Raw genomic sequence first — 24,468 nt, forward strand, 5'->3', positions numbered from 1 at the left:
AAGCTCTGCAGCTCTCTCCACAGGAGCTGGAAGGAAATCCAGTACTCTTGAGGTTGGAAATCAGGGTTTGGGATAGACAGGTTTGTTTAATCATCCCCTCCTACTGGGTATCTTTAGTTAAAAGTGGGCTCTGCTGGGTTTCTAATAGTCAGGTGCCCAGATGCTCAGCACTGCTTCACCTGACCTGTTTTAGTGGATGTAGGTTACTGTATCTTTAGTTAAATTTTAAAGTAGATAACAGGATTGTTTTTCAGTGTAAAAAAGAGGCCTTTAGGACACAGTAGGATGTTGAAATTCATACTTGTGAGGCCTCTTAATTTGCATTTTGATTAGAATTCCTTTTAGTCCTTGTTGGATTTTATCAGATAATTTTGTGCATTGCACAGTCAGTAACACCTTTGGAACTGGTAGTTGGACTTCTTGGTCTGGAACACAATTGCTTTTGTTTGCTGTAAATGACCCTAGGGCCAAGAGACATGATAAAAATATACTGCATGCATAGTGTGTTCTAGCTTGGTTATTGCCATTTTCATTGTCTGCTACCAGTCACTTCTGCCATCACTTGTATTAATTTATTCTTTGTGGGGTTTTGGAGTTTCATTTCTTTAGATATGTTTAGGCTCAGTTGTCATCCCAAAGTTCAGGTTCATCAGAACAAGGCTAATTTGATTTACTGGCCTTTAAACTGAGGGTGAAGTGGATTCCAGAGTCACAAATAAGAAGTTGGACTAAGAGTGGTATCCTTTTAGAAACATAACTTGGATATTCCCATTGATAGCTCTTCATGGAAAAACCAGTTAATTTCTCTGATGTAAGGGTAGATAGTTAATTAGAAATACCAACTGGCATTTATAGAGAAGAAAGAGGCTACTATGATTATGATTTATGTGCATTACATCCCTGCTGTAGGAACCTAAATAATTTATCACTGGAGCACCAATTTGTCTTTTAGAAAGAGGTTTATTCTGTTTTTTTTCATTCAATTACCTTGAAAAGACTCTTTACATCATAGTAATCATCTCACCATTTCCATCAGCCCATTCATATAGGTATTTGGGTTAGTAGGTCACTGAAACAGATTGAGAGGTGGTAGCTGTAGGATCCTTTTTCAAATGCCATGACAACCAATACTAATTATAATATTGAAATTATTAGTTATATGTACTCCCAAGGGCTAGGAATGGGCTTTCTTGAAAGATACTGTGAAAATTATTTGTCATATTGAAAATACCACATGGCTAATATATCTTGGTAAGCAAGGATCATTTACAGTAAACTTTACACTTACGGAGTTCATGTTTTTCTGTGGAAGGAGGTGTGGGTGAGGATGAGCATTTGAGCCGTTTGCTATGTGTCTTTAGTGACTTTGAGAATCTTCCATCTTGAGAATATTGTATTGGAGCTGGAAAGCATGAAAGGGTAGAGTTTTCCTCTGAATTTGGGCAGTTCTTATGATTCAGTTACCATTGCAAGCCTAGTTTTCTCACACTTCCATACTGGAAGCAAAAGGCAGCTTTTTAAAGAAACTACATGGCATTTCTTTGATAGGATTTCATGTTTTCTAGTCAGTGAATAAATTTGTGCATATGTGAGGCAGCCATTGGATGAGTCCTGTCCTTTAGCTACTGTAGGAACCAGAATAAAAGGCCTGGGGAAGTACCTAACATTTTACTGGTCCCTCATTATTTGGATGAAAGGAAATGACATCCAGCTTACTGGCTGGACTGATACCTACTAGTTAAGCCCATTTTTTAGAGGTGACTAGTTAGTGTGCAATTGTAAAAAGAAACTGCTCAAAGAGGAAATCCAAGCCCTCGTGTATGCGTGACACGTTGTTTGGTCTATCAAAATAGTCATCTCCTGGTCCTCTATGTCTGACTGGTTGAGCAGGTCTCTGTTCCACAGCAGTAGGTAATGCTTTCAAAAGATAATTCATTAAAGCTGAAGTTCTTAAGAGACATTTTGAAACTCGAACGGAGTACCTTAGCCCTTGGGTTATTTTATATAGGTTTCGTATTTAATCTGTTGCGGGAAGCAATTTGTAAAGGCAAGAGCACTGAGGCTGAGTCACTTCTATAATTTTCTTTTTTTTTTTTTTTTTTTTTTATTCTAAAGGTCAGGTTGTTTGTGTGAGCAAATACCAAAGGTGGCATATCAGCTCAGATCGAAGACCCAGCTGGCCTAATGTCTCTTCTACAGCAGTGGCTGGTTCTTTGGAAAAAGCTGAAAGAAACAGAATGTGAATGGATTTGCCTCATCCTAGTTTCTGGAAGTCAGCATTTTGAAAGCTTGATGATGGGGTTTGTTGTAAAACTTCAGAAATAAGCTGTGTCAGCTTGAGTTAGTCTTGTGTTGTTCAACTGACTGAGTTCTTGAGCGACGTTTGAGTAGTTTTGTGAGATGTGAGTTTGCTCTCTAGAAGCTGCGCTCACTTTTCCTCAGCGTGTTGTATACATGTACATACTAAGCCTATTTTATGTACTTTATTGGAATTTCTGCTGTTTCTGATTAGTACAGAAGACAAATTGGAACTGTAGAAATCTTAACCCCTTCTGGTTTGCACCACAAAAAACTCACATTAGCACTGTGGGAATGCAGTGTTGATTTTACCTTTACAACACTGATTTAAAGAAGTTTCTGCTGTGAAAAACTTCTATTTATGTTCTTTAACAGTTTTGGGGACTCTCACAAATCTAGTGGTTTGATCTATATGTCTCTGCTGGCATTTTAGGATGAGAATGTTTTCTGTACAGATCAGCTGTTTTACAGGAGGGTCCCAAAGTTCCTCAGCAGTGGGTGTCAGTGCACAGAATTCATGTAGCTTTTCTGATATGCCCTTGCCTTCTTTGAATACTTCTCCACTATCTTCTTCCCTTGGTCCCACTGACTCACTGTCAGGCTTTCTTGTCCTGGTGCTTTTAAAAGCTTATATAATTTTGATGTCTTTAGAAAACCAGGTTTTGATTTTTTTTCCCTTTCCTCTTCAGCCCTTGTTGGCCTGTGCTATTGGTAATGACCTCTGCTTGGAGTTTGAACGTGCTTCTGTTTCCCTGCTCTGGATGCATGTTGGTTTTGGCTGGGGTAGAGTTAATTTTCTTCCCAGTGGCTGTTATGGGGCTCTGCTTTGGATTTGTGCTTAACACAGAGTTGATAATAAGGAGATGTTTTTGTTATTGCTGAGCAGGGTTTGCACAGAGCCAAGGCCCTTTCAGCTTCTTGTACTGCTGCCCTGGGAAGGGGGCTGGGGGTGCACAGGAAGCTGGGAGGAGACAGAGCTGGGACATGGGACCCAAACTGGCCAAAGGGATTTTCCAGACCATGTGACATCAGGTTTGCTATCTGAAGTGGGGGTAGGAAAGAGGAAGAGAGGATCTTCAGAGTGATGGTGTTTGTCATCTCAAGTTACCACTGCATGTGGTGGGGGCCCCTTCTCCTGGAGGTGGCTGAACACCTGCCCATGGGAAGCAGGGAATTACTTCCTTGTTTTGCTTTGCTTGTGTGGGTGGCTTTTGCTTTCCCTATTAAAGTGTCTTTGTCTCAAACTCTGAGTTTTCCAGCTTTTACCCTTCTGATCCTCTCCCTGGTCCCACTGCTGGGGCAGTGAGTGAGCAGTTCCATTGGGCTTGGCTGCTGGCTGGAGTTAAATCCTGCCAGTGTCTTTTCCAGGTTTGGAAGAATGTGTCTGTTCCTTGCCCTCCTGTTCTTCACAGAAAATGTAAAAGTGTTTGTGGAATGCTGACTAAAATATTATTTTGTATGGATTTGTACTCTTTGTATGTTTATCTAGAAAGTGGCTTTTATTTATTCTTGAATTGTTTTTAAAGTTCTGCTGCTTCTCAGACAATGAGAAAGGAGATGAGTGCAAATGTGCAGCAAGCATTTGTTTGACCCATGCAATTATTTTCTTCTTTCCATCAATTTTTCTTATGTGATACTGTAAGGGTGAAATGATTCAGGAAACCTTGTGGTTTTGTCCGCACTGACATACTTAATAAAAGTATTAAACAAACACAGAAACTTGGGGATAATATTAACTAAAACATTTTTGTATTTGTTGGGTAAAGGCTGTCTTCAGTCCTCAAGGAAAGACAAATGGGTTTGGTGTATAGTGTAGAGTACTAATTAATGGGTACTGACTTTTGGTTTGTTTTTTAATTCAGTTTGGCCACTGCTCTTTGTATGTAACGTGTGTGGCTTAAACACTGCAGTGTTAGCATGGGGCTTGGGAGGCTTGAGTTCATGTCTTGGCTCAGCTCATGGGCTTCCTAGGGATCTGCCTTCGTGGTGTTCTGGAATCAGAATTTGCTCCAGAGTCTTCAGAGAGTTCACAGTCTGCTGGAATCCATTTGAAAGTGGTTAGTGTGGTGCTGAATTAGTTAGTTCTGCTGAGAAGTGGTTAGAGCTTCATGCTACCAGTTTAGACTTTGTCCCCAGCTTGCTTTGTTTGGAAGGCTTGCAGTCATCTCAGAGCATGGGCAAAGTTCACTCCTGTCTGCTTGGTAGCTGTAGGTTGAAATGTCTTCTGTGACCTTCAGAAATATTGTTTTTTTTCTTCTCCCCCCTTCCCTCCCCCCCTCACTTTGCTCAAGGGGATGCTCAAATAGTAGAATGATGAAACTTGTAAATAATTGGGTGTGGGAGTTGAAATGCGTTGGGCAAACTTTATCCTGGCATATTTGCCTAAAACCCTTTCTTGATTTCTGATGCTGGTAAGTAAATTAGCTTGTTTTTGCTAAACGAACAGCTGGTGAATCTGCTTAATTTTTACCAGATGGTCTTCTGAGTTATGTAAAAACAGAGAAGCATTCTTATCTCTTCAGTTAGATGCTTGCAGTAGGTGACCTTTCAGTCTGTGTCTTGGTCGATATGCCTGGATGTTGTTTTTAGAGTGTTTGTCTGAAACAGAAGTAAAAGTTAATTCGATAACCACGGATGACTCATATTAAGAACAGTCTCGATACAGCGGTAGGGTTGTTGCCAGGTTAGAATGAGCAGGGATGCCACAGAGGGGTGTAGCTGATGAAGTCTGAGGAGGTGATCCTGAGACAGGTGGGACTTTGGGATGAGAAGAACTGAGGTACCAAAAAAATCTCAGTTGTGAGTGTCTGAATGTGCTGCATTGCTTGATGGCCGAGAAGGGAGCTACACAGGCATCTTAAATTTGGTATTATGGAACTAAAGCCTTTACTTGCTTGTGTGGGCATATTGGCTTAACTTTACCTGTTTGGGGGGACAAAGTGTTACACTTTGTTTCAGTAGCTTTGAAGTAATCGCCATTGCAACAGTGTATGTATGAATTTAAAGAAAACTTTCTGACTTATTAATGTGTCATGGGTGAATTAGTATCCTAAATTTTTCTGGATTTGAGTGGACTTCTAGCAGATATAATCTGGAGCTAGCTTTGGTTCTTTATAGACTTGATAATTATCCTTGATTACTGAGCCATTCTCCTCATAATGGATGGGAAAAAGAAGGAAAGTGCTATATTTGACTCTAGAAAGAGGAAACTCGGGATTGGATTGTTTAAAAATTTTGCGTCCAAAATTTTTGGATGATTTTTGTTGGGAATGCCTGGAAAGGGAATGAAGGATTTTTGTAGAAGCAGTAGTAGTAGTAGCCACACAGTGGGCTGCACCAGCGTTCCAGGAGTCTGAGGGAGGCCATTCTTTCTCATTGTACAGGTGAGACCACTGCTGCCAGGAGTGGTGTGTTCAGTGTCAGTCACCCCACTGAGAAAGCAGAGCAGTCCAGTGAAGGGTTACCTGGGAAGGGAGGAAGCTGGAGCATTTTTGTGTGCAAGGTGACGTTAAGGGAGCTGGCTTTGTGTAGCCTGGGAGAGAAGGCTGGGAGGATCTAGTTGCTGTCTCAGTTGCACACTGGGTGATAACAGACAATACAGAATCAAATTTCCCTCTCAGTTGGAGTCTGAGGGTGAGAGGCAGTGGATATAGGTTACAGCTTGGGAAATTATAATTAAATATAAGGAAAAACAATTCTCAGTGAAGGTGGTAAAGCACTGGAACAAACTGCCCAGAGAGGCTGTAGACTCCCTGTCTTTGGAGATATGCAAAACCGGGCAGGGAGTTGAAGTCTGTCTGTGAACTGTCTGTTTGTAATTAAGGAGGTGAATAAGGCAGCAAGGTAAATCTTGGTTCTATTACAGAGGAAATATCCAAGGAGATAAGTAATATCATTTGCTATTGCTCAAATGCTACTCAGAGCAGCTCTGGGTGGTTTGTTGTTTTTAAGCTGCTTGTCTGGGTAATTCAGCTTTCCTGACCAGGTTTGTGGCCTGGACTCAAAGAGTTTTCCGTGCTCTTAGTCTCTCTCAGCTTTGAAGGGTAAGTTACCCAAGGGATAGAGAATTGATTTTTAACAATATATGTTCTTTGCCAGAATTTCGTATGTCTCTTGAAAACTTCTTTGTATCTTTATGGAACAGAGTTAACTCTAGTTGCTGAGCTCTGCCTAGTGATAAAAAATTATTTGGTGCTTTCAAAAGAAACGTTTCCTAGGGTGCTGTCTGGGCACTTGCAGGTGTGTTAATACTGACTTCCCGAGCTATTGTGGGTGATCCCAGAGGGTGAAAGCTTTTCTTTCTAGGTAATCCTGCTGAATCTTTTGGTGCCTTCATGCAGTTGTTTCTTTGGACATGGTAGCTTTGGATAAACATTGAAATGATGGACTGAGCTACAGGTGGTGTGGTGTTTTTTTGGTTTTTTTTAATCTGACTGTTAGCGGAGTGAATGGTAGCCAGTGTAATTCACAGCTGTCTGTCTGCCTGGTTTTAATGGGCCTGAACCTGTTGTGCAAAATGTTCTAGGCCTAGTTTGGGTTAGCTCAGAGATATGGTCCCTTTCTGGAGAAAATACTGCTACTGTTGGTAGCCAAAGGAAACATGGAATTGTTCAGAAGGAGTGTTGAGACTTAGTCCTCCGTATCCAGCTGCTGCTGTTAGGCCAAATGTGGCCTTTTGGATCCTTTGCCCGCCACGTTTCGCCTTGGCGGGAAGGGGAGCGGTGCCACAGGTGAGGGCCATCCCGCCTTGCTGCCATCCCGCCGTTTGCTGCCGGCTCCCGTGCAGCAGCTGCGGCCGCTGCCTGTCGGTGCCTGGCTGTGTGTGCTGCTCTCCCAGCCCGGCTCTGTGCAGGGGCAGCGGTGCCTGGCTGTGTGTGCTGCTCTCCCAGCCCGGCTCTGTGCAGGAGCAGCGGTGCCTGGCTGTGTGTGCTGCTCTCCCAGCCCGGCTCTGTGCAGGGGCAGCGGTGCCTGGCTGTGTGTGCTGCTCTCCCAGCCCGGCTCTGTGCAGGAGCAGCGGTGCCTGGCTGTGTGTGCTGCTCTCCCAGCCCGGCTCTGTGCAGGAGCAGCGGTGCCTGGCTGTGTGTGCTGCTCTCCCAGCCTGGCTCTGTGCAGGAGCAGCGGTGCCTGGCTGTGTGTGCTGCTCTCTCAGCCCGGCTCTGTGCAGGAGCAGCGGTGCCTGGCTGTGTGTGCTGCTCTCCCAGCCTGGCTCTGTGCAGGAGCAGCGGTGCCTGGCTGTGTGTGCTGCTCTCCCAGCCCGGCTCCGTGCAGGGGCAGCGGTGCAGCGGTGCCTGGCTGTGTGTGCTGCTCTCCCAGCCCGGCTCTGTGCAGGGGCAGCGGTGCCTGGCTGTGTGTGCTGCTCTCCCAGCCCGGCTCTGTGCAGTGGCAGCGGTGCAGCGGTGCCTGGCTGTGTGTGCTGCTCTCCCAGCCCGGCTCTGTGCAGGAGCAGCGGTGCCTGGCTGTGTGTGCTGCTCTCCCAGCCCGGCTCTGTGCAGGAGCAGCGGTGCAGCGGTGCCTGGCTGTGTGTGCTGCTCTCCCAGCCCGGCTCTGTGCAGGGGCAGCGGTGCCTGGCTATGTGTGCTGCTCTCCCAGCCCGGCTCTGTGCTGGAGCAGCGGTGCCTGGCTGTGTGTGCTGCTCTCCCAGCCCGGCTCTGTGCTGGAGCAGCGGTGCCTGGCTGTGTGTGCTGCTCTCCCAGCCCGGCTCTGTGCAGGGGCAGCGGTGCCTGGCTGTGTGTGCTGCTCTCCCAGCCCGGCTCTGTGCAGGGGCAGCGGTGCCTGGCTGTGTGTGCTGCTCTCCCAGCCCAGCTCCGTGCAGGGGCAGCGGTGCAGCGGTGCCTGGCTGTGTGTGCTGCTCTCCCAGCCCGGCTCTGTGCAGGAGCAGCGGTGCCTGGCTGTGTGTGCTGCTCTCCCAGCCCGGCTCTGTGCAGGGGCAGCGGTGCCTGGCTGTGTGTGCTGCTCTCCCAGCCCAGCTCCGTGCAGGGGCAGCGGTGCAGCGGTGCCTGGCTGTGTGTGCTGCTCTCCCAGCCCGGCTCTGTGCAGGAGCAGCGGTGCAGCGGTGCCTGGCTGTGTGTGCTGCTCTCCCAGCCCGGCTCTGTGCTGGAGCAGCGGTGCCTGGCTGTGTGTGCCGCTCTCCCAGCCCGGCTCTGTGCAGCAGCAGCAGCACTTGGCCCTTGCAGCTCTGCCCTGGAACAGCTGCCCGGATCCCTGCAGCAGGTGCCGGGGAAGCAGCTGCTGCCAGGTGTGGAAGGCAGCTGCTTGCCTGGGCTGTGGAGGTGGGCTGGAGCCTGTGCTGTTGGGGTGGGGTGTCACAGAGGGTGTCTAAACCCAGATCCAGCTGTTACAGCTGCTGGGGCAGACCACCCTGCAAGGGATTTAGAAGAGCCAGTCTGTCATCCTGCGTTACAGCTTTCTGGAAGCAGCTCCTAGGTTTGTCTCGAATGCCTCGGGGTCTGTCTGCCCTCACGACTTCTTTCCTATTGAATTGTTTCCTCAGTAACTACTTTGCTTCTTTTGTTAAGGTTAATGTTACTGTGCAAGGATAGGGCCCGTAATGGTTTCCCGTGAAACATTCCAAGGGTGAGGTCTTCATCACTGTGGGGGTATGAAGCTACCTGGAAAAAAAATATGGAGTACGCTCTGAAATTTTATTACGTGGAAATGTCAATCTGCCTGGTGGAAGCACTTATCTGCCCTGGAAAAGCAGGATGCTAAGAAAGTTGTTTTAACATTCAGTAACTTTATCTTCAGAATCTGATTATGTATTCAGCGCACAACAATAGTTTTCTCATCTTCGCATTCGTTTTCCTCTTGTGTGGTCTGGAAAAGCACAGAAGTGACTGCAGAGTCTCTGGAGCTGCTGTGACGGCTGAAAATGATATCCTAGATTTACAGGAAATGCAGAGAGGAGGAGGAACTTGTTTTACCTTTTCTTCTCCTTTGTCCTGAAAAAAAAATTCTTTGGTTTCTTTCTGATGTGTAAAGGTTTACAAATCAGCGAACCCTCAAGGTTTTACCTTTTCTGTGGTGGTTTGTTTCTTTCATATTTTGATGACTTAGAGGATATGCTGGTTGTTCACTGAAACGAGATTTAGTAGTATTCAGGGAGGAATTTTCTTTTAAAATATTTAATGTCTTCTGTTAAGCAGGTCTCTCATGAAAATAAAGCTGAATAAAAATCTGTGACTAATAAAGAAGTTTCCTCAGCCCCTCACTTTACTTGCTCAGTAACAAAGATGTATCTTTGCATCTTTAGAGCTCATTTGCTGTGCTATATTTTGAAGGGTTTTTTCACTTCTGTTTCTGAACAAATTTAACTTTCTTTTTTTATTAAATTTTTGTTTGTTTGTTCCTTGCTTGGGTGGAATAAAAGGAATAAACATGAGGAAAAAAAATCTTTATGCATTGTAAATAATTAAACCCTGCCAATTCTAGTCTGCCTTTCTAGATAAGTGAGGCATAGAGCCCTAAGGTGCCAGGTGTCCCTTGGACTTGTACCAATGAACCTATTCCAAATATAATGAAAATACATCCAGGTAAAGTATGGGAAGTAGTCCATTAAATGAAGCTCTTATAAATATTCCAGCCATAATAAAAGCTTAAATCAGCCTTTGCAATTAGGGATGAGAGGCAAAGCCATGAGGAACCAGACTTTGTTAATCCTGTTGCTCACAGAACCTGCTGGTTTCCTGTGTGTGTTTCCCTAAAGAAAACAGGCAGGAGCAGGCAGGGTTGTTCTGGGACTGATCTGTCACTCCAGAGCCTTTGACGTCACGTCGCGCTTGCCAGTGAGGGACTGCCTGTCTTGTGTGCTTAATTTCTTAGGGAAAATCAAAGACATGCAAACCAGATGATTTTCTGTAATTTAGCTTGCGTGACATGATGCAGGTACAAGGAAGCAGCTTTAATTTTTGGTTGCTGGGGGTTTTGGGTCTCACTGATGGCTTCTGACTTGATACCAGGATTTGTATGTGGTAGTAGGTGGTGTTTGAATATTGAAATAGTGAAATATAATAAGATTTATTTATAATCTTAATTTGCTGCAACTCTGACATTAACAGTGTGTTGAGGAAGAGCTGGGAATATCTGTTTTATGGTTACGTTGATAAGTAGCACTCATTCTTTCCTGTTGCAATTCTGAAATGTTTGTTTTCTGTTTTATTTGACAACTGGCAAAAATGGTCCATCTGGAAAGTGAAATCTTAGTTTAAGAACTCCTCAAAATCAAATATTGAAAAGGACTGTAAAAATGGTGCAAATATTTTAACCAAAACTCCTTGTCTTGGCTGTTAAGAATTCTGATGATTTTTGTTTTCAGCTGGTGTTTACACCTGTCCGTTCTTGTTACCCAGTGACTGCATTGCTAAGTGACCAAGAGCAGGCTTCTGGTTTACATTGTAAATCACCAGAAAGGTGATTCAGGAGGGATGCAGACACACAGGTGAATTAGCTGTTTAATTACTCTGCCCTCGCTGTGATGAGTTCACTCCTTTCACTGTGTGCTCTGGCGGAAGGATAAGCTAATTTTGTTTATCTCAAAATGAGAGCGTGCTGAAGTGATTTGCAGTTAGCATGGGCTAGGAGAGGACAGTGGCAAGTCAGCAGAGCTGCAGGAACGATATAAAGAGGGGACAGCTAAAACCAGTGTTGAATCCTGAATTGTAGGTGCCATCTCCTCAACTCCATCTGCACAGCCCAGGGATGAAAACAGCAAATTGTTGATCAAGTTCTTATCGTAGGCTGGAACACAAGGTAGTTCATAAAAAGGTCATGCAGATTTTGCAGGGCTGACAAATGAGAAAAACTCTTTCTGTAACGACCAGATTAATTCTATTTCACTCGAATGTGAACACAATCTCAGACTGTCACTTCTGCAGAGCTTTTTCTCAAAGCAGGATTTTCGCAGCAGGTCTGTTGACATCAGTTCCAGTGGCAGGTTGATGGTCGTGTGAACCATCCTGTGATTTCAGAAATGACGAGCTCAAGCCCTGTACTTTCCAAACCTACCTGGGAATAAGTGTATACACATTTATAAGCATTTGCTGGAGATGGTGTTGAAGTGTTGTCCCATTTTTAACTTCAGAAATAACTGTAAGAAATAATGGAAAAGAAGGCAAAAATTCTTCTGAAGAGCAAAGCGGTGTTTTTTTAGCACTCTCAATGTGAAGTGGGTGAAATTCAGCATTAACACAGCATGCTCTGAAGTGGGAGAAATTTTGTCTTGTTGCAGAGAGGATCAAAGTGGTCACGAGAGCGCTGTGTAGCAATAGAAACTGCTGCCTCTCCTCTGCAGGCAAAATTCTCCATAATTTCATCTTGGGTCCTTCAGACTGGTCTGTTTTGTATTGACATACTGCATGTAGTGCTTTGTAAGTGTGGAATTTTTCAGGGTTGAATTTGGGAAGAGAGAATTGGCTCTGAATTTCTCTGGGAGTTCTTTTTATGTTTTCATGGTTGTAAATTGGGAGAGAAGTCAGAACATGGGAGATACATGACCTGATGGCTTTTTATGTCTTGGAAGAAAAAAGTCTCTGCTTAGCCTATTTCTATTACAACATAAAGGGAATCAGGAAAACTGATCTGCTTGCTGCTGCTATCTTGCTCTGTATTATTACTGCTAAAGGGTTTGTTTCTTTTTATTTTTTTGATGCAGTTTTATATTCCATAGTTTTATATAGCTGTGTGGTAGAGCAGGAGGAACACGATCATGTTTCAGATCTTGTAAAAGTCTGAACTCCTCTTGTGTGAATACAGAGCATAGCTTTGGTTAGGATGTAAGATAAATTCCAGAAAGAAACTTAACTGTTTCATGTTTTCTCTTCTGGTGAAATATATCTGATATGCTTCAATGTGAATGGTAACAAATATGTGGCAGAATGACTAGCAGTGCTCTGCCTGCTGAAGTTGAATAGTTGGGAAGGTCTGGGTATCAAAAGGTTGCTGCATCTCAGCTTTTGCTGAGTAGAGGTGCTCTTGTGTTTGGAATTAAGCTCATTTCAAAATATGGTTTTATGGGGGTTAACATTACCTTAAAAATGTGGTTGTGTTAGATTTCTTGAATTAGGTAAAGCCTGAGTACAGGGCCAGAACTTCAAGGGTTTTTGTGCTCCCTTTTAAAGTTGTATGAGTGCTTCATCGTTTCGAAGGTAGAATTCTCAAAACGCCTTTATGGGACAGCACTGTTGTCCTAATTTTTACAAATAACTACTTGGTCTTGCTTCCCTAGGTGGCTTGCTCAAGGTTACACAAGAATCCTCTGGTGGAACAGGGAATTATATCTAAATGGTTGATATTTAAAACTTGAAGTCTGATTTTGTAACAGAAAGGGAAAACCTATACCTTTCCTGTCATCCTGCTGAAATTAGTTGAATTATAAGTACTAATACCCTGCTTTTGATCAATGCTTTTAATTCTGTTTACTGCTTCTTTTTTTTTTTTAGGCATGTACTGGTATTGAAAATATTGATGAAGCTATAACGTTGCTTGAACAAAATAACTGGGATTTAGTGGTAAGTATTCTAAGAAAATGACTTCATAGATCAACCCCACGTAACAGTGACATGGCATCTTGCTGAGACAGCTGGTAGCTTTATTTCAAATTCGGGGTTGTCTCGTGGCTGGGACAAACAGGTTGTTATGTGCAGACTCTTTCTGGTCTGTTAAAGCCTCATCTCCAAGTAAACGTGACCGTAAGTTGTACAAACCCTGCTCTGCCCTGGTTGTCTTCTGGGTTTTTTTAAAATTTCTTTTTTTGTCCTCTAAAGCCACGTTTCATATTGTGTTCAGTTTCCTTTTGGCTTCGTTTTGTAAGAAGTGTTATGAAGGGTAGGGTTTTTAGAAGAAGACCTGTGTCTACACACAGGGGTTATTGAGGATTTAGGTTCCTGTGGAAGAAATGGAAGGTAAAACAACTTTTTCAAATTTTCATGTGCTTTTAATTTAAAATTAGGATTGTTGCTCTTCAGTTGTTGGTGGTTGTGCAGAATGATTAAAGCCATAACTATTTAGGTTTGGTGCTCTCCAGACACCATTAAGTACAAACAAAAAACCCAACAAACACTCATCCTGAAAAAAACCTCTCATGTATTTTGCAACAAGGGTCAATGTGCAGACAAATAGGAGGAAACCAGTAAACCCAAGCAAAATAGTCTTACGTGTTTTAAGACTCTTCATAGGATTAGTAAATAAAGAAACTATGAATCCATTTGATATCTTCCATTTGATTTCCTCCTTTTTTTTTTTTGGGGGGGGGGGGGGGGGGGCAGTCCAATACATCAAGAAGTTATTATTAAAAAAAAAAAAAAAAATTAGATTTCCAAAATTGGCTGTGCCTATAGTTCCAACTGTAACCTCTTGTAAAAAACCGGTACAAACTCCCAAGACTTGAAACTACGTGTTAAAATGAACGCAGAGTCTTTATTTTGCAATGTGTCGAGGTTTAAGCATGAGTGAGACGCCAGTGAGCAAAAGGAGGGAGTGTCTGTCATCCCTGGCTTCAAAGAGAAATACCCAGATGTGTGCTGAGTGATGGAGTTAACACATCTTTTGTCATGGTAGTTTGTCATGACATGACATGAGCTCTTTTGAAAATTCAAGTATTTATTGGGAGGCAGGGAGTAGCCTTATGCATCGTGTTCAGGTTGTGGAGTTCCCAATACAATGCATTAGATCTGTTGGATGTGGTTTTGGGGGATTTGTGAATTTGTGCGTTACCATAAATGCTCAACAGGTTGGGTTGAATGGGAGAACTGCCATGAAAAATGGTCAGAACATAAAAGCCTCTTCTGAGACTCCAGAATGAGCAGAAAGCACAGTGAAGTTTCTAAAGCTATGAGAACACTAAATACTTAGTTTTATTAGTGATTACTAGATGATCTAGAAGTAGAATACAGAGAGGAAAGAAGTAATAACCCAAAAGTGCAGGCTTAAAAAAGGCATAGGGAAGGTAAGAAAGGGTAGAAAATTAGGAATGCATGAGGTACTTGAGGAAGATACATAGTTTTTGAAACTAGGCAGAAGATGAATGAGAGAAAATGTCTATTGAAAGGAAATGGTAAGTTGTAGAATTAAAATAATATTGAGGAGACTGTAAGTGAAGGAGATGCCCTAAGGGTCTGTCATTAATAGGACACTGTCTCATTTTTATTAAAAGCGGTCTTCTTGTAAAAAAGGGAGTGGGAGTGAAGCCAAATCCTGCTAATATAACAAGGAGGTAGAAACAGAAGAATGAAGGGAGAGAAGATTGAAGGAAAGGATTTCCTGGGATGAGACAGAATCAAGTATCTGTTAGGCAAGGGTTTTAGCATTTCGAAAGAACTTGAGGAAAGGCTCATGACTTATGAGAAATGTAGCATTTTTATTTTGGAATTAAAAGTGCATGATCCATGTGTGGTGGGTAGGGTATTTTTTTGTTTTGTTCTGTGTTGGGTTTTTTAATACCCTAGATTGAGTAGTCGAGTACAGATTCAGTGCCTAGAAACTGGGGATGGTTTGTTTTAATTCAACCAAAAGGTCTTGGGGGTTTTTTTAGCTGAGATGAAAAATTAAAGAAATCCTTTAGTTTGGCACGAAATACGTTGTTCAACTCAGAACAAAACTTTTTTTGATTTCTAAGGAAAACCAGACTTGAAGAACTTGGTTCACAGTTCATGAAGACGGTAGTGAAGTAATGATGATTTTGGTAAGGGCTCCTTTGCCATCCTTTGGCCCTCAGTGTTAGGTAAATGAGAAGAACACAATTTCTGTTTTCTCTAATTTCACTTTGTTTTGTGCATCTGATTCAAAGGCTTTTAAATGTCGATTCCTTTACTTCTGTGGTATTGGAAGTAAAATCAGAAGTCAGTATTTGATGAGGAAATCTTCTGTGAGGCACCCAAGCTAATAAGTAGAAAGCTAAGCAAATCCCATTAGGATGTCGTCAAACAAAGTTCAGGGGCACTCCTGCAGTAAAAGGGGGAAAAACCAAAACCATAAGTTCTTGTCTCAAAGAGATTGTTTACTCTTGCTTTTCACTCAGCCTGTCTGTATCTCAGTTCCATGTTCCTGTTTGGGAAAAGTCATGCATTGTCAGAGGCTGTGCTAAAGACCCAGGTTGAAGATTCCCTTGGGTACCTGGTGCTTCTTGAACTCTCTGACACTCAGCTCAAGGGCATTGTTATTTCCCTGGAACTTCAGCCAAAACAACCAAAAGAAGGAGCCCTGCTGAGCTGGAAAGCAGAGGGATCCCAAGCAGAAACAGGGAAGTAGGGACTGACATGGGCTGACAGAGGAGTGTACACCAGAATGCACAGAGCCAGCAGAGGTTATTAAGTTCACAAAACAAGTTTCTTGCGTTGTGCTACGACTACTGAGTGTTTGTGTAAGGATTGTGTTTTCTGAGGATTACTTTGTTTGCACTGAAGAAATATTCCTGCTGCTTACTTTGTCCCTGCGTTTTTCCCCCCTGGTCTTGCTAGAATTTAGTATTAGGGGTTAAAATGTCACCAGCGTCTTTCCTATTTTTGTTACTATGTTCTGTATCTTTTGGACATTTGGTTTTACCTTTAAACAAAGCTAAACCTGGGGTAACTGTAAGGCTCTTCTTTCTTGGCTTAATTTTTCTGATAGTCACTTTTGTTTTTTGCTAAGAGTTAAACAGAATTCCTTTTTCTTTTCGGTTTAGAACTGCGGCATCATCTTCCTATTTTTGAACTTTAAAAGATTACTTACCCTCAGTTAGAAGTCTTCATCTCTAATCCTCCATATGGGACACTCTAAGACAATATAAACTGCCTCTAATTTATCTTGAGTTCGGTACTAAATAAACTGGATTTAAATGTCTCGGAGCTGTGCATGTTTTATAGTGTTCAAAGCAGTTGTATATGTTTCTGCAGTAGCTGCTTGAAGCAATCTGGGAAGCTGTCTTTCATAAATGTTTGCTTGCTTGGCTTTGTTCAAGTGCTCGAAATAAAACCGGTCACGAGAGTGCTGCAGAGGAATTCATATGCAGCAACAGTGTAAAAATTGCTTGGTGGGATCATGAAGCCTAATTTTGCCAATAATTATTTCCCCTCTGCTGCATAAGACTTGGCCTTTGTGGTGGTCTGCTGCACGTAGAGCAGCTTAGGGTTTTTCTGTGTTAGAACACTGTAGCCTAATTACTGGGCTTATTATAGGCTGGGCGACAAAATGTTTCAGATGTTCTGTGAGATACAGAAGATCAACATAGATAATATAATGATCTCTTCAGGCATTCTGCTATAAATGGATCCAGCTCTCTTAAGCCTCCCAGGGTTGCTGATATGTTATTTCCTGAGTGTCATTTCTTTCAGCTCCATTAATTTACAGTAATTTTTACCATCTGAGGAAGCAGAAGTTAGGAATTTCTGCCCATTGTAAAGTCTGATGGTTTCATGGCTTGCCCATTTAGACTCTGACCTTCTCTTTTGGCACGCGAAGGTAAGAATGACAGATATATTTATCTTAAGCTTTGTGTGAGAACAATAAAAAAGTGTGAAAAATCCCGACTCTGTGTCTGTTGAAATGTTTCTGATGATGGTAGATATTTAAAGGAAAATCACCCATTAGTGACTTGACCTTATGCAGTGTGGACCTTTGTATATGTGAGATTATTCCACAGGTGAGAGCTCTTTGATCTCTTGAGATCCAGTGCTTGAATCTGTGCATGAAAGTAAGTGAAGTGGTCTGCTCTGCCTGTCACAGATTTAATGAAAAATTCAAGTCCTTCATATGCAGCTTGACTTTATATTCTGTACTGGTAATCAGAACAGGTTTTTTTGAAAGAAAAGCAGGATTCAGCACACTTGACTTTCTGCTTTTTCCAGGATGGCCATTTCTGTTGATATTCCTGTTCCCTGGTTTAAAAATAGGGTTTTTTTCATGTCTTTTCCAAGAGATATTGTAATATAGGTATTTTTTAGCATTGCTTTAAGAAGAAAATGAATTTCATCAAAGTAACGGGGAGAGAGGGGCATTTATTATCCAATATTCAGTTTACTTGTAAATGTGTTTATAATTAATGTTATAAATATAAAACCCTCCTGGTTTTTTATTTTCAAAAAGACCTTTGTGTCTTCCTGCTATACTTGGCTTGATTATTCTATATTCTGGTAGAGGAGCAAAGCACAGTATGACTTCAGTAAAACTCCAATTTAGTGCACCTGGAGATGGGATGATTTTTGGTTCCTGTCATACTCAGGTTCCAGGAATCACCTGACAAGAAGCAATTCTCTATCTTGGAAGGAGAAATTGTGTATTTTGAACATCTGTTTTTATAGAGCTTCAACTCTCAACTAGAACTTTAAATTTTAAATGGATAACTTAGACAGATGGAGGGTTTATTTATTTATTTATTTATTTATTTATTTTTGCATCTTGCTTGTAAACTTCATGGAGAATAGTATTTGTCAGACAGGATTTTTTTTTTAACTAAAAATACCAATTCTGTGTATGTGTATTTAAATCTATGTAATGTCTTTTGGGAAAAAAAGTAATTGAAAAGACAAAAAAAAATTGAGCTGAGAAAAATCAGGTAGAAGTTGGAAATTTTTTATTTGCCTTGGAGGTGCCCATTTACGTGGGAATGGCAAAAAATGGGCTCTTGACAGTTGACAGCAATCTGTGATTTGTATCTCTTACTGTGCTCTAACCAGTAACAATCCTTGTGTTACAAGGTGTAACAAATTTCAGCAGGAGCTGGTAGAACTGGTACACTAACATTGCCTTTTGTCTCCGTTTCTCTCTGGTTTGCGCTGCTACAGCTTTGGTGCGCTGTCTCTCTCTGTAATTTTGATTGATTTGAATTAGCCAGCCTCCAGAAACTAGGTGATTAATTTGAGTTTGGCACATGGCTCTGTCTTTTCCTTAAATGTGGGGCAGTGTTCAGTGTATGTTTGTATCGTGTTGGGCAGCTCTGCTGTTGCATTGCAGGCAGGCTGTGTTTCAGTGGCTGGGAACCAGGACTGTGCTTGATGGTGTTCATCACACCCTTTTATTTTTTATTACTGACCCGCTGTTTTCTTTACTTTAGAATTGCATACTGAATGTGGCACATATTTGACAGCTCTCACTGTGGGACCAGTGAGAAGTTCAGGGTGAATTCCTCTCATTAGGACTAGATCTGAGGGATTTTCACTGTCAGGAACGCAGGCTTGTCTTTTTATTAATAACATTCTCCCTGGATCAAATGAACAGTCACACCTGCCTACTGGAAGCAGAGGGGTGTATCCCTTTTTTTTTTTTTTTTTTTTTTTTAAGGAACATTTAAAGTTTTGTTTTAGCCAGGTGTTCTCTTGTGGATCTCGGTGTCCTGTGGAACATATTCTTGTCGGCTCAGCTGGTTCATACTCACTGTTTCTACAGTGAGGAGCCTGTCCAGCATTCCCAGCCCTGCTGCCAGCAGAGGGAAGGAAGAAGGAAACCCTGAGTTAGATAATCCCAAGGAGTTTTGGTGGATGGGCATCCCATGGGCATGATGCCTGTTCTTCAGGAAATTCGGGAGTTGCAGGGCTTTTTTGTGTGTTCAACTGCAGCATTAATCTCTCCTAGTAGGGCACAATTGTATGTGAACTTGTCTTTTACAAAGGACTGTAGAAAACCCCTTTGGAAGTCTTTAATGGATTTTCTGTTAAATGAGGGATCCCTGCTTGCAAAAATTGTTGTATTCCTCCTTCTCTGTATTTCCAGCTTTTTGCAGCTTTCAAAGTGACATTTCAGTGTCTTTGAGTAAGCTCGGATGGATGCTGTGTATTTTATGCAGCTGGGTGGTAGCACAGAAGACTTGATTCTTAAAAACAGTATTAAATTCATTGTTTTACTTACCTTCAAATGGCTAAATCTTTGGTAAAACACTTTCCCTTTTAATGTATTTTTTTCGTGGAAGTTTATATGAAATGTGAAGGTCTATAGGCAGTTGTAATCATGGTATGGCTTTCCACATAGCTGTATGCACATTCATCCATTAAAAAAAAACCAAAATAACCCCTCAAAACCTGCTTTTTTCATGTGAGGGTAACAAAGGGGTTGTGATTATGTGTTTTATGGTTATATTTTGTTGCTGTGAGGATGTATGTGAAATTTTAGTTCTCTTTTTGACCAGAAAGAGAGTGGAGAAGATTTTTAGGTAAAGCTTCGCTGGGAATATTTTAAAGTAAAATGTAAATTCTGTCTCTCCTTTTCAAATAACAGGTAGAATTTAGTTACTTAAGTAATTTAGGTTTTTAGTTACTTAAGTAATTTGAGTTACTTAAGAAATAACCTCAAGTTTTTCTTGTCTAGTGATCAAACAAGCATTGGGACTAATAAATTTAGATGTCTGTTCATTGTGAAAGACTTGTTTCTTGTAACAGAGAATTTTATGTTCTGGGAATAAGCAAAAAGCAGCACCTGAGCTCCCAGTACTGCTGGAGCTCTATGGATGCATCACCCACCTGCCTTAGTTTTTACAAATACTTTTTTTAGAGGTGCTACCTCTGTACTGGTAGTTTCTGTGAAGATTGCTTAGCGTTCATTTGTCCTGAGACATTCAAATTTCACAACAAATTTCTAGAATGTACTAACAGTGAATCAGCTGCTATGAGGTATCTGAAGTTTATAACCCTGTGACTAGCTGAACTAAAAATTGCACACATCTTATAAACATGTGTTTGACAAGTGTTTAGTCTGTCATTGAGTCACGTTGGGACTGTGTGAGAAGGAGAAGAACTAAGTCGATTATTTAAGAACCAGCATCTGTGCCAGTGCTGTGGCTATTTGAAAAATTTTACCACAAAAGCTAGGAGCCATCTAGAGCCATCAGACTTACAAAGCAGGGTGTCTTAAAAAATGGATTTACTTACCATACTGTCGAATATCTGAGCAGTTTCTAGTTTTATTTAAATAAACTCGGCTTAGCCTGTCCTGGAAGCCCTGGGTTGCTGCTCCTCCAGCACAGGCTGCTGGGGGAATACTGAGATAACTTGCAGGTTGCGTACTTCATCTTGGGATTTTCTGCTTTCCTGACTTTTAAGCTAAATCTTGCATAATTATGTTTTTATTATGGATTAGTGATTAGGCAGTTGGCTGGCCGCAGCTGGGGTCGTTGGAACACTGCTGATATTTCATGTTGTTATGGCTTTTCTGTGAAGGGGCTTTAGGCTTTTGGCAGGACCCCTAAGAATTTTTGTGTCCTGAGCTCTTGTGTTCTGAAATTTTTTCTTGGTAGTACTTTCTAAGAGCGAGTATGTTACAATGAATGACTAAAAAAACACCCCACTTTATTTTTTTTTTTTAAGACTGAAAAAAATATATTATCATGAGGTAGCTTATCCCTAAACTTTGCATTTTAGTGTTGCCATTCAAATTTACATAAAATAACTGGGAGAGGGGTAAAAATATGGGAGTTCAAAACATGTTCCAGTATTCATATCAAGGCACAGCCTTTGATTTTTCTGACTCTCCTGCTTTCTATCTATTAACATTTTAAGGAGTAATTAAATATGTTTTTGTATTCAGCAGAAGCATTCCTTTCTTTTAGAAGGTGAAGCAGCATTAATATCAAAGTTGTGCCATTAATGACTAAGACCAAGGTACTCGTGTGTGTCTCAAAAACAGACACCTCATGGGCTACTTTTACTTTTCCTTTCTGTTGAATGGGTTTTGAGTGGGTTGTTGAGAGCAGCTTCTTAGAAATCTGTACGTGTTCTTTACTTTCACCGTGCCAGGAAAACGCGTTCAGTTACGAATTTTTTATTTCCATCGCGCTTTGGGGAGTTAGGCAGTGACGATATAAAATTAAGCAACTGTGCAAAATGTAGTGTTTTGTATTTTTTCTATTTTTTTTTTTCCCCTCAGAATTTTAGAAGTATATCTAACTGTTGAAAGGCTTCCTGGTGCATTTAGGCATCTTGTAGGAGTGACAGGAAAAAAATTGCTGAAGCCACCAAAGATGTAGGGAGAAATGGGAAACCGCATCTAGAGTGCTAATTGTAAACTATTTCAACGCGTGCTCTCTTGCTGATGAAGTGAATCATCTGTATGAATGTATTCATGTGGCATTTTTTGATGAAATGTTAATTTTTTGCTTTATTAGCAATTCTATTGTTTTGCAGCTTTTCATGAAGTATATTTGTTGTAAAGACAGCAAGCTGAAATAAAGCAGAATGCATAGAAGACATTTCATTGTAGTTCAATTACAGTTTTTGGTTAAGTTTTAACCACGATGGGGACAAATGTTGTCATTCTGTGTAAACTTTGTGGGTGTAACTTCACGTCTAGCGCTTGGAAATACTTTTGAGACTTGCAAAGTTGGGGAGATGCCAGCAAGTATAACATAAGCTACAGGAAAAAGCTGACTCATTCCTTTGCCTTTTTTGAGAAGCCTGCCAAAAATAACATAGGTAGAGGTTGCTTCTCTTACTACTGAGGCACAATTAGTAATTTTCTTATTTAAATGTTACTGAGTTAATTAAAAAATCTAAATGGAATAATATTTTTTTTATTACTTAATCTCATAGCAGTCAATTTTTGTAACCTCTGACAGTAATGGTTTCAAAGTAGCTGCAGTAGTGTGTAGTAAGGTGATGTTTGTAAAAAGCCTCTTTAAAGTGATTGGTATTTCTGCAGAAGGTTTCATGGAATTTCTTGTTTAGAATACACGTCTCAGACTTGCTTGTAACAGGTGAAACTTGGTAGCTGCACAAAGCTGTTCCTCTGCTTGGGACTCTCAGAGTCCAGTCTGGATGTCCTGGGGCAGGAAGAAATGGTGGTAATGAATAAAGCTGGTTTCAGTAAACCTGTGTTGTATTAATCCACACGGACTGCAGTATTTGACCAATACTTACAGGATGTTTTTGTCAGCACCAGTTGCTAAAACTTCTGCTGTTTATTCTGGAATTTTCTACTTTTTTATTGGTGTAAACTGATTGCAAGAGAAGTCTGTGCGTGGTCTTAGTTTTTATTTTGTTTCCCAAAATCATCGTATGAGCAGGTCAGAGCAAACGTTTTGTTGTGTTTGCACCTGCCAGTGTTACCTGTTCTGTTGAACATTTACCCAAATTAGTATTTGCAAAAAAGACAGTTATTAGAGGAGCATTATTTCAAAATGTTTACTGTTATTACTGAAATATATGCATATAGTAGAGCCTTGTGAATGAGCTTCATTTTAAGAAATATTTCTGTGCTTGAAAGGAACTAATCTTTGCACTCCTCCTGTTTTGCTTTATTGGTGCATGTGAAAATATGTTCCTTTGTCACTTAGAGTTATGGTTTGGAAGCAGTTTGAAATTCACTTTTACTTTTTCAGTCTTTTCATGGATTCTTTGTCTCACTAATGCTTTCCTTTATCATTTAGTTATTTGTTTTTCCTCTTTCTGGATAATATTTGTTCAGTTTTGGGTTTTGTTTCCTTTCTTTTAAAAAAACCCCCTTCTCTCCATTGTAGCATTTGGAGTTTCTATTGTCCATTTATTTTGTTTGAACATCAAACAAAAAAAAAAGATTTTAAATCTTTAGGATAAGAAGTTGATCATGTGAAAGCAGAAAATTAGAGTAGGAGTATTGTATGTCAGGGAGAATATCACATTTAGCCCAAATTAGGAGCAGAATTATTTGCAATAGACTGATAATTGTAAGCAGAGTATTATTAATGACCCGTTTTGTGCTGTGGAAATATATAATAAAATACAAAAGACAAGAAATATTTAAAAAGAATTATTATGGATTACTTAATGAGGGCTTTTTAGTGTATTTCATTACACTTTTTTAAATTCAGCAGATCTTGAGTGATCCCCTAGCACAGATGAATGCAGGCTAATATTTCCAAAATATAACAGCTAGAGTTTTTTTATTCTGGAGGAATCAAAATCATAGTATGTTTGTCTTGTGTGTCACCTCGTCCTCTCTAGTGAGGTTTTGTATGTAAGTTTTGGTATTATATTCATTTAAATAATCAGAAAAATAAATCTAAGATTAAATGCTGAAAGAGACAAATATTAAACCAAGTTTTTCTTTGTTCTGAGTATGAAACAACAAAATGCCTGTTTTTTTGGTTATAATTTTAAACACTGTCCTACAAGCAGCTAGCACCTCTTCCTGTCTTTGCTTCTGCTAATGTAGAGAGAAAACAGTTTGGGGTGAACTTTCTGCATTTGTGATTTGAGAGAAACTCTTTTTATATTGAGAAATTATTAAGTATATAATAGGAAGGAGAGGCAAAATGAACAGTAAAGACACAAAATGCAGAACTTTGGTTTTTTTACCTTGCCAGACGTGTTAAACCAAAAGTAGAATCCGAGTTTGTAGCATTTGAGAGAGAATATAGATTTTTTGAAAGTCATGATAAATTAATCCTCACTTCAAAAAAGCTTTTTGTTGAAAAAGCTATGAATTTCATAGAAATAATTAAATATGTGGTTTAGGAGGCTATTGCCTGAAGTCGAATACATGAAGTATTTACTAATACTGTAAATCTGAATGTGTCAGAAAATCAGGGGATTGGAAGAAAATACCCCATGACAAGTTACTCCATTATAATTCCCTGTGACTTTCTGAAGCACTTGATGCCATTTGGTTGGACGTCTTTGGGATTTGGATCACTTGCTGTGGCAGTTCCTATTACCCTGTCTCGAGGTCTCATTTGTGTACTGCATTTATTTGATGTAAACATCCTCAGTTTTTAGCTAAACAAATGGAAAGCTTTGGTATGTGCACTCAAGTGGTCTCACCTGCTGAATGCAGTCAAACCTAAATGAAGCTTCTGGAATTCTCTGGGAGCAGCGTGGGCTGGTTGAGTTAAACTGGTTTGGTTATTTATCCCAGTGAAACTCGTGCATCTCTCAGGTGTGCAGGTTATTTACATCTCTCCAGCCTCTTCCTCTGAAAGGATTGCTCTTCCAGCTCTGTTCTGCTCCAAATTCTCCTTTCGCTTATGGATGTGTTTTCTAGTGCCCTGCTTTGGAGAGTTGATCCGGCGTTGTGCTTTGTTACACCTCTTGCTCTTAACTGGGTTGGAGGTTCCAAAAGGGAAATTTTAAGGGATCTGTCTCTGGCAGCCAAAACCGTTGTGTGCTGTGGAGGTTGGGAAGGAGAGGGGAGGAGCAGGGAGTGGCTGCTGAGGAAGAGCTCCCTCCTCACCCTTTGCCTGGGCCTGCCTTTAACTCTTAATTCATCTAAACATCCCTTTTAAATTTTGGAAATTCTGGA

General features: G+C 41.0%; 1 protein-coding gene across 4 annotated transcripts in view; it reads left to right on the forward strand.

Annotated features, from left to right (window-relative positions):
- The window catches only part of FAF1 (Fas associated factor 1), a 155,200-nt gene that overhangs the window by 9,045 nt on the left and 121,687 nt on the right, over positions 1 to 24,468 (forward strand). For 3 of the 4 annotated variants that reach the window (XM_040072650.2, XM_040072651.2, XM_040072654.2), the window contains one exon: positions 12,732 to 12,800. In XM_040072650.2, the coding sequence (XP_039928584.1) occupies positions 12,732 to 12,800 (69 nt within the window). Of the gene's footprint in view, positions 1 to 5,004; positions 5,050 to 12,731; positions 12,801 to 24,468 lie in introns of those variants that run through there. The other variant, XM_040072653.2, reaches the window with a different exon arrangement.

Source organism: Hirundo rustica, chromosome 9, assembly GCF_015227805.2.
Source record: "Hirundo rustica isolate bHirRus1 chromosome 9, bHirRus1.pri.v3, whole genome shotgun sequence".
NCBI lineage: Eukaryota > Metazoa > Chordata > Aves > Passeriformes > Hirundinidae > Hirundo > Hirundo rustica.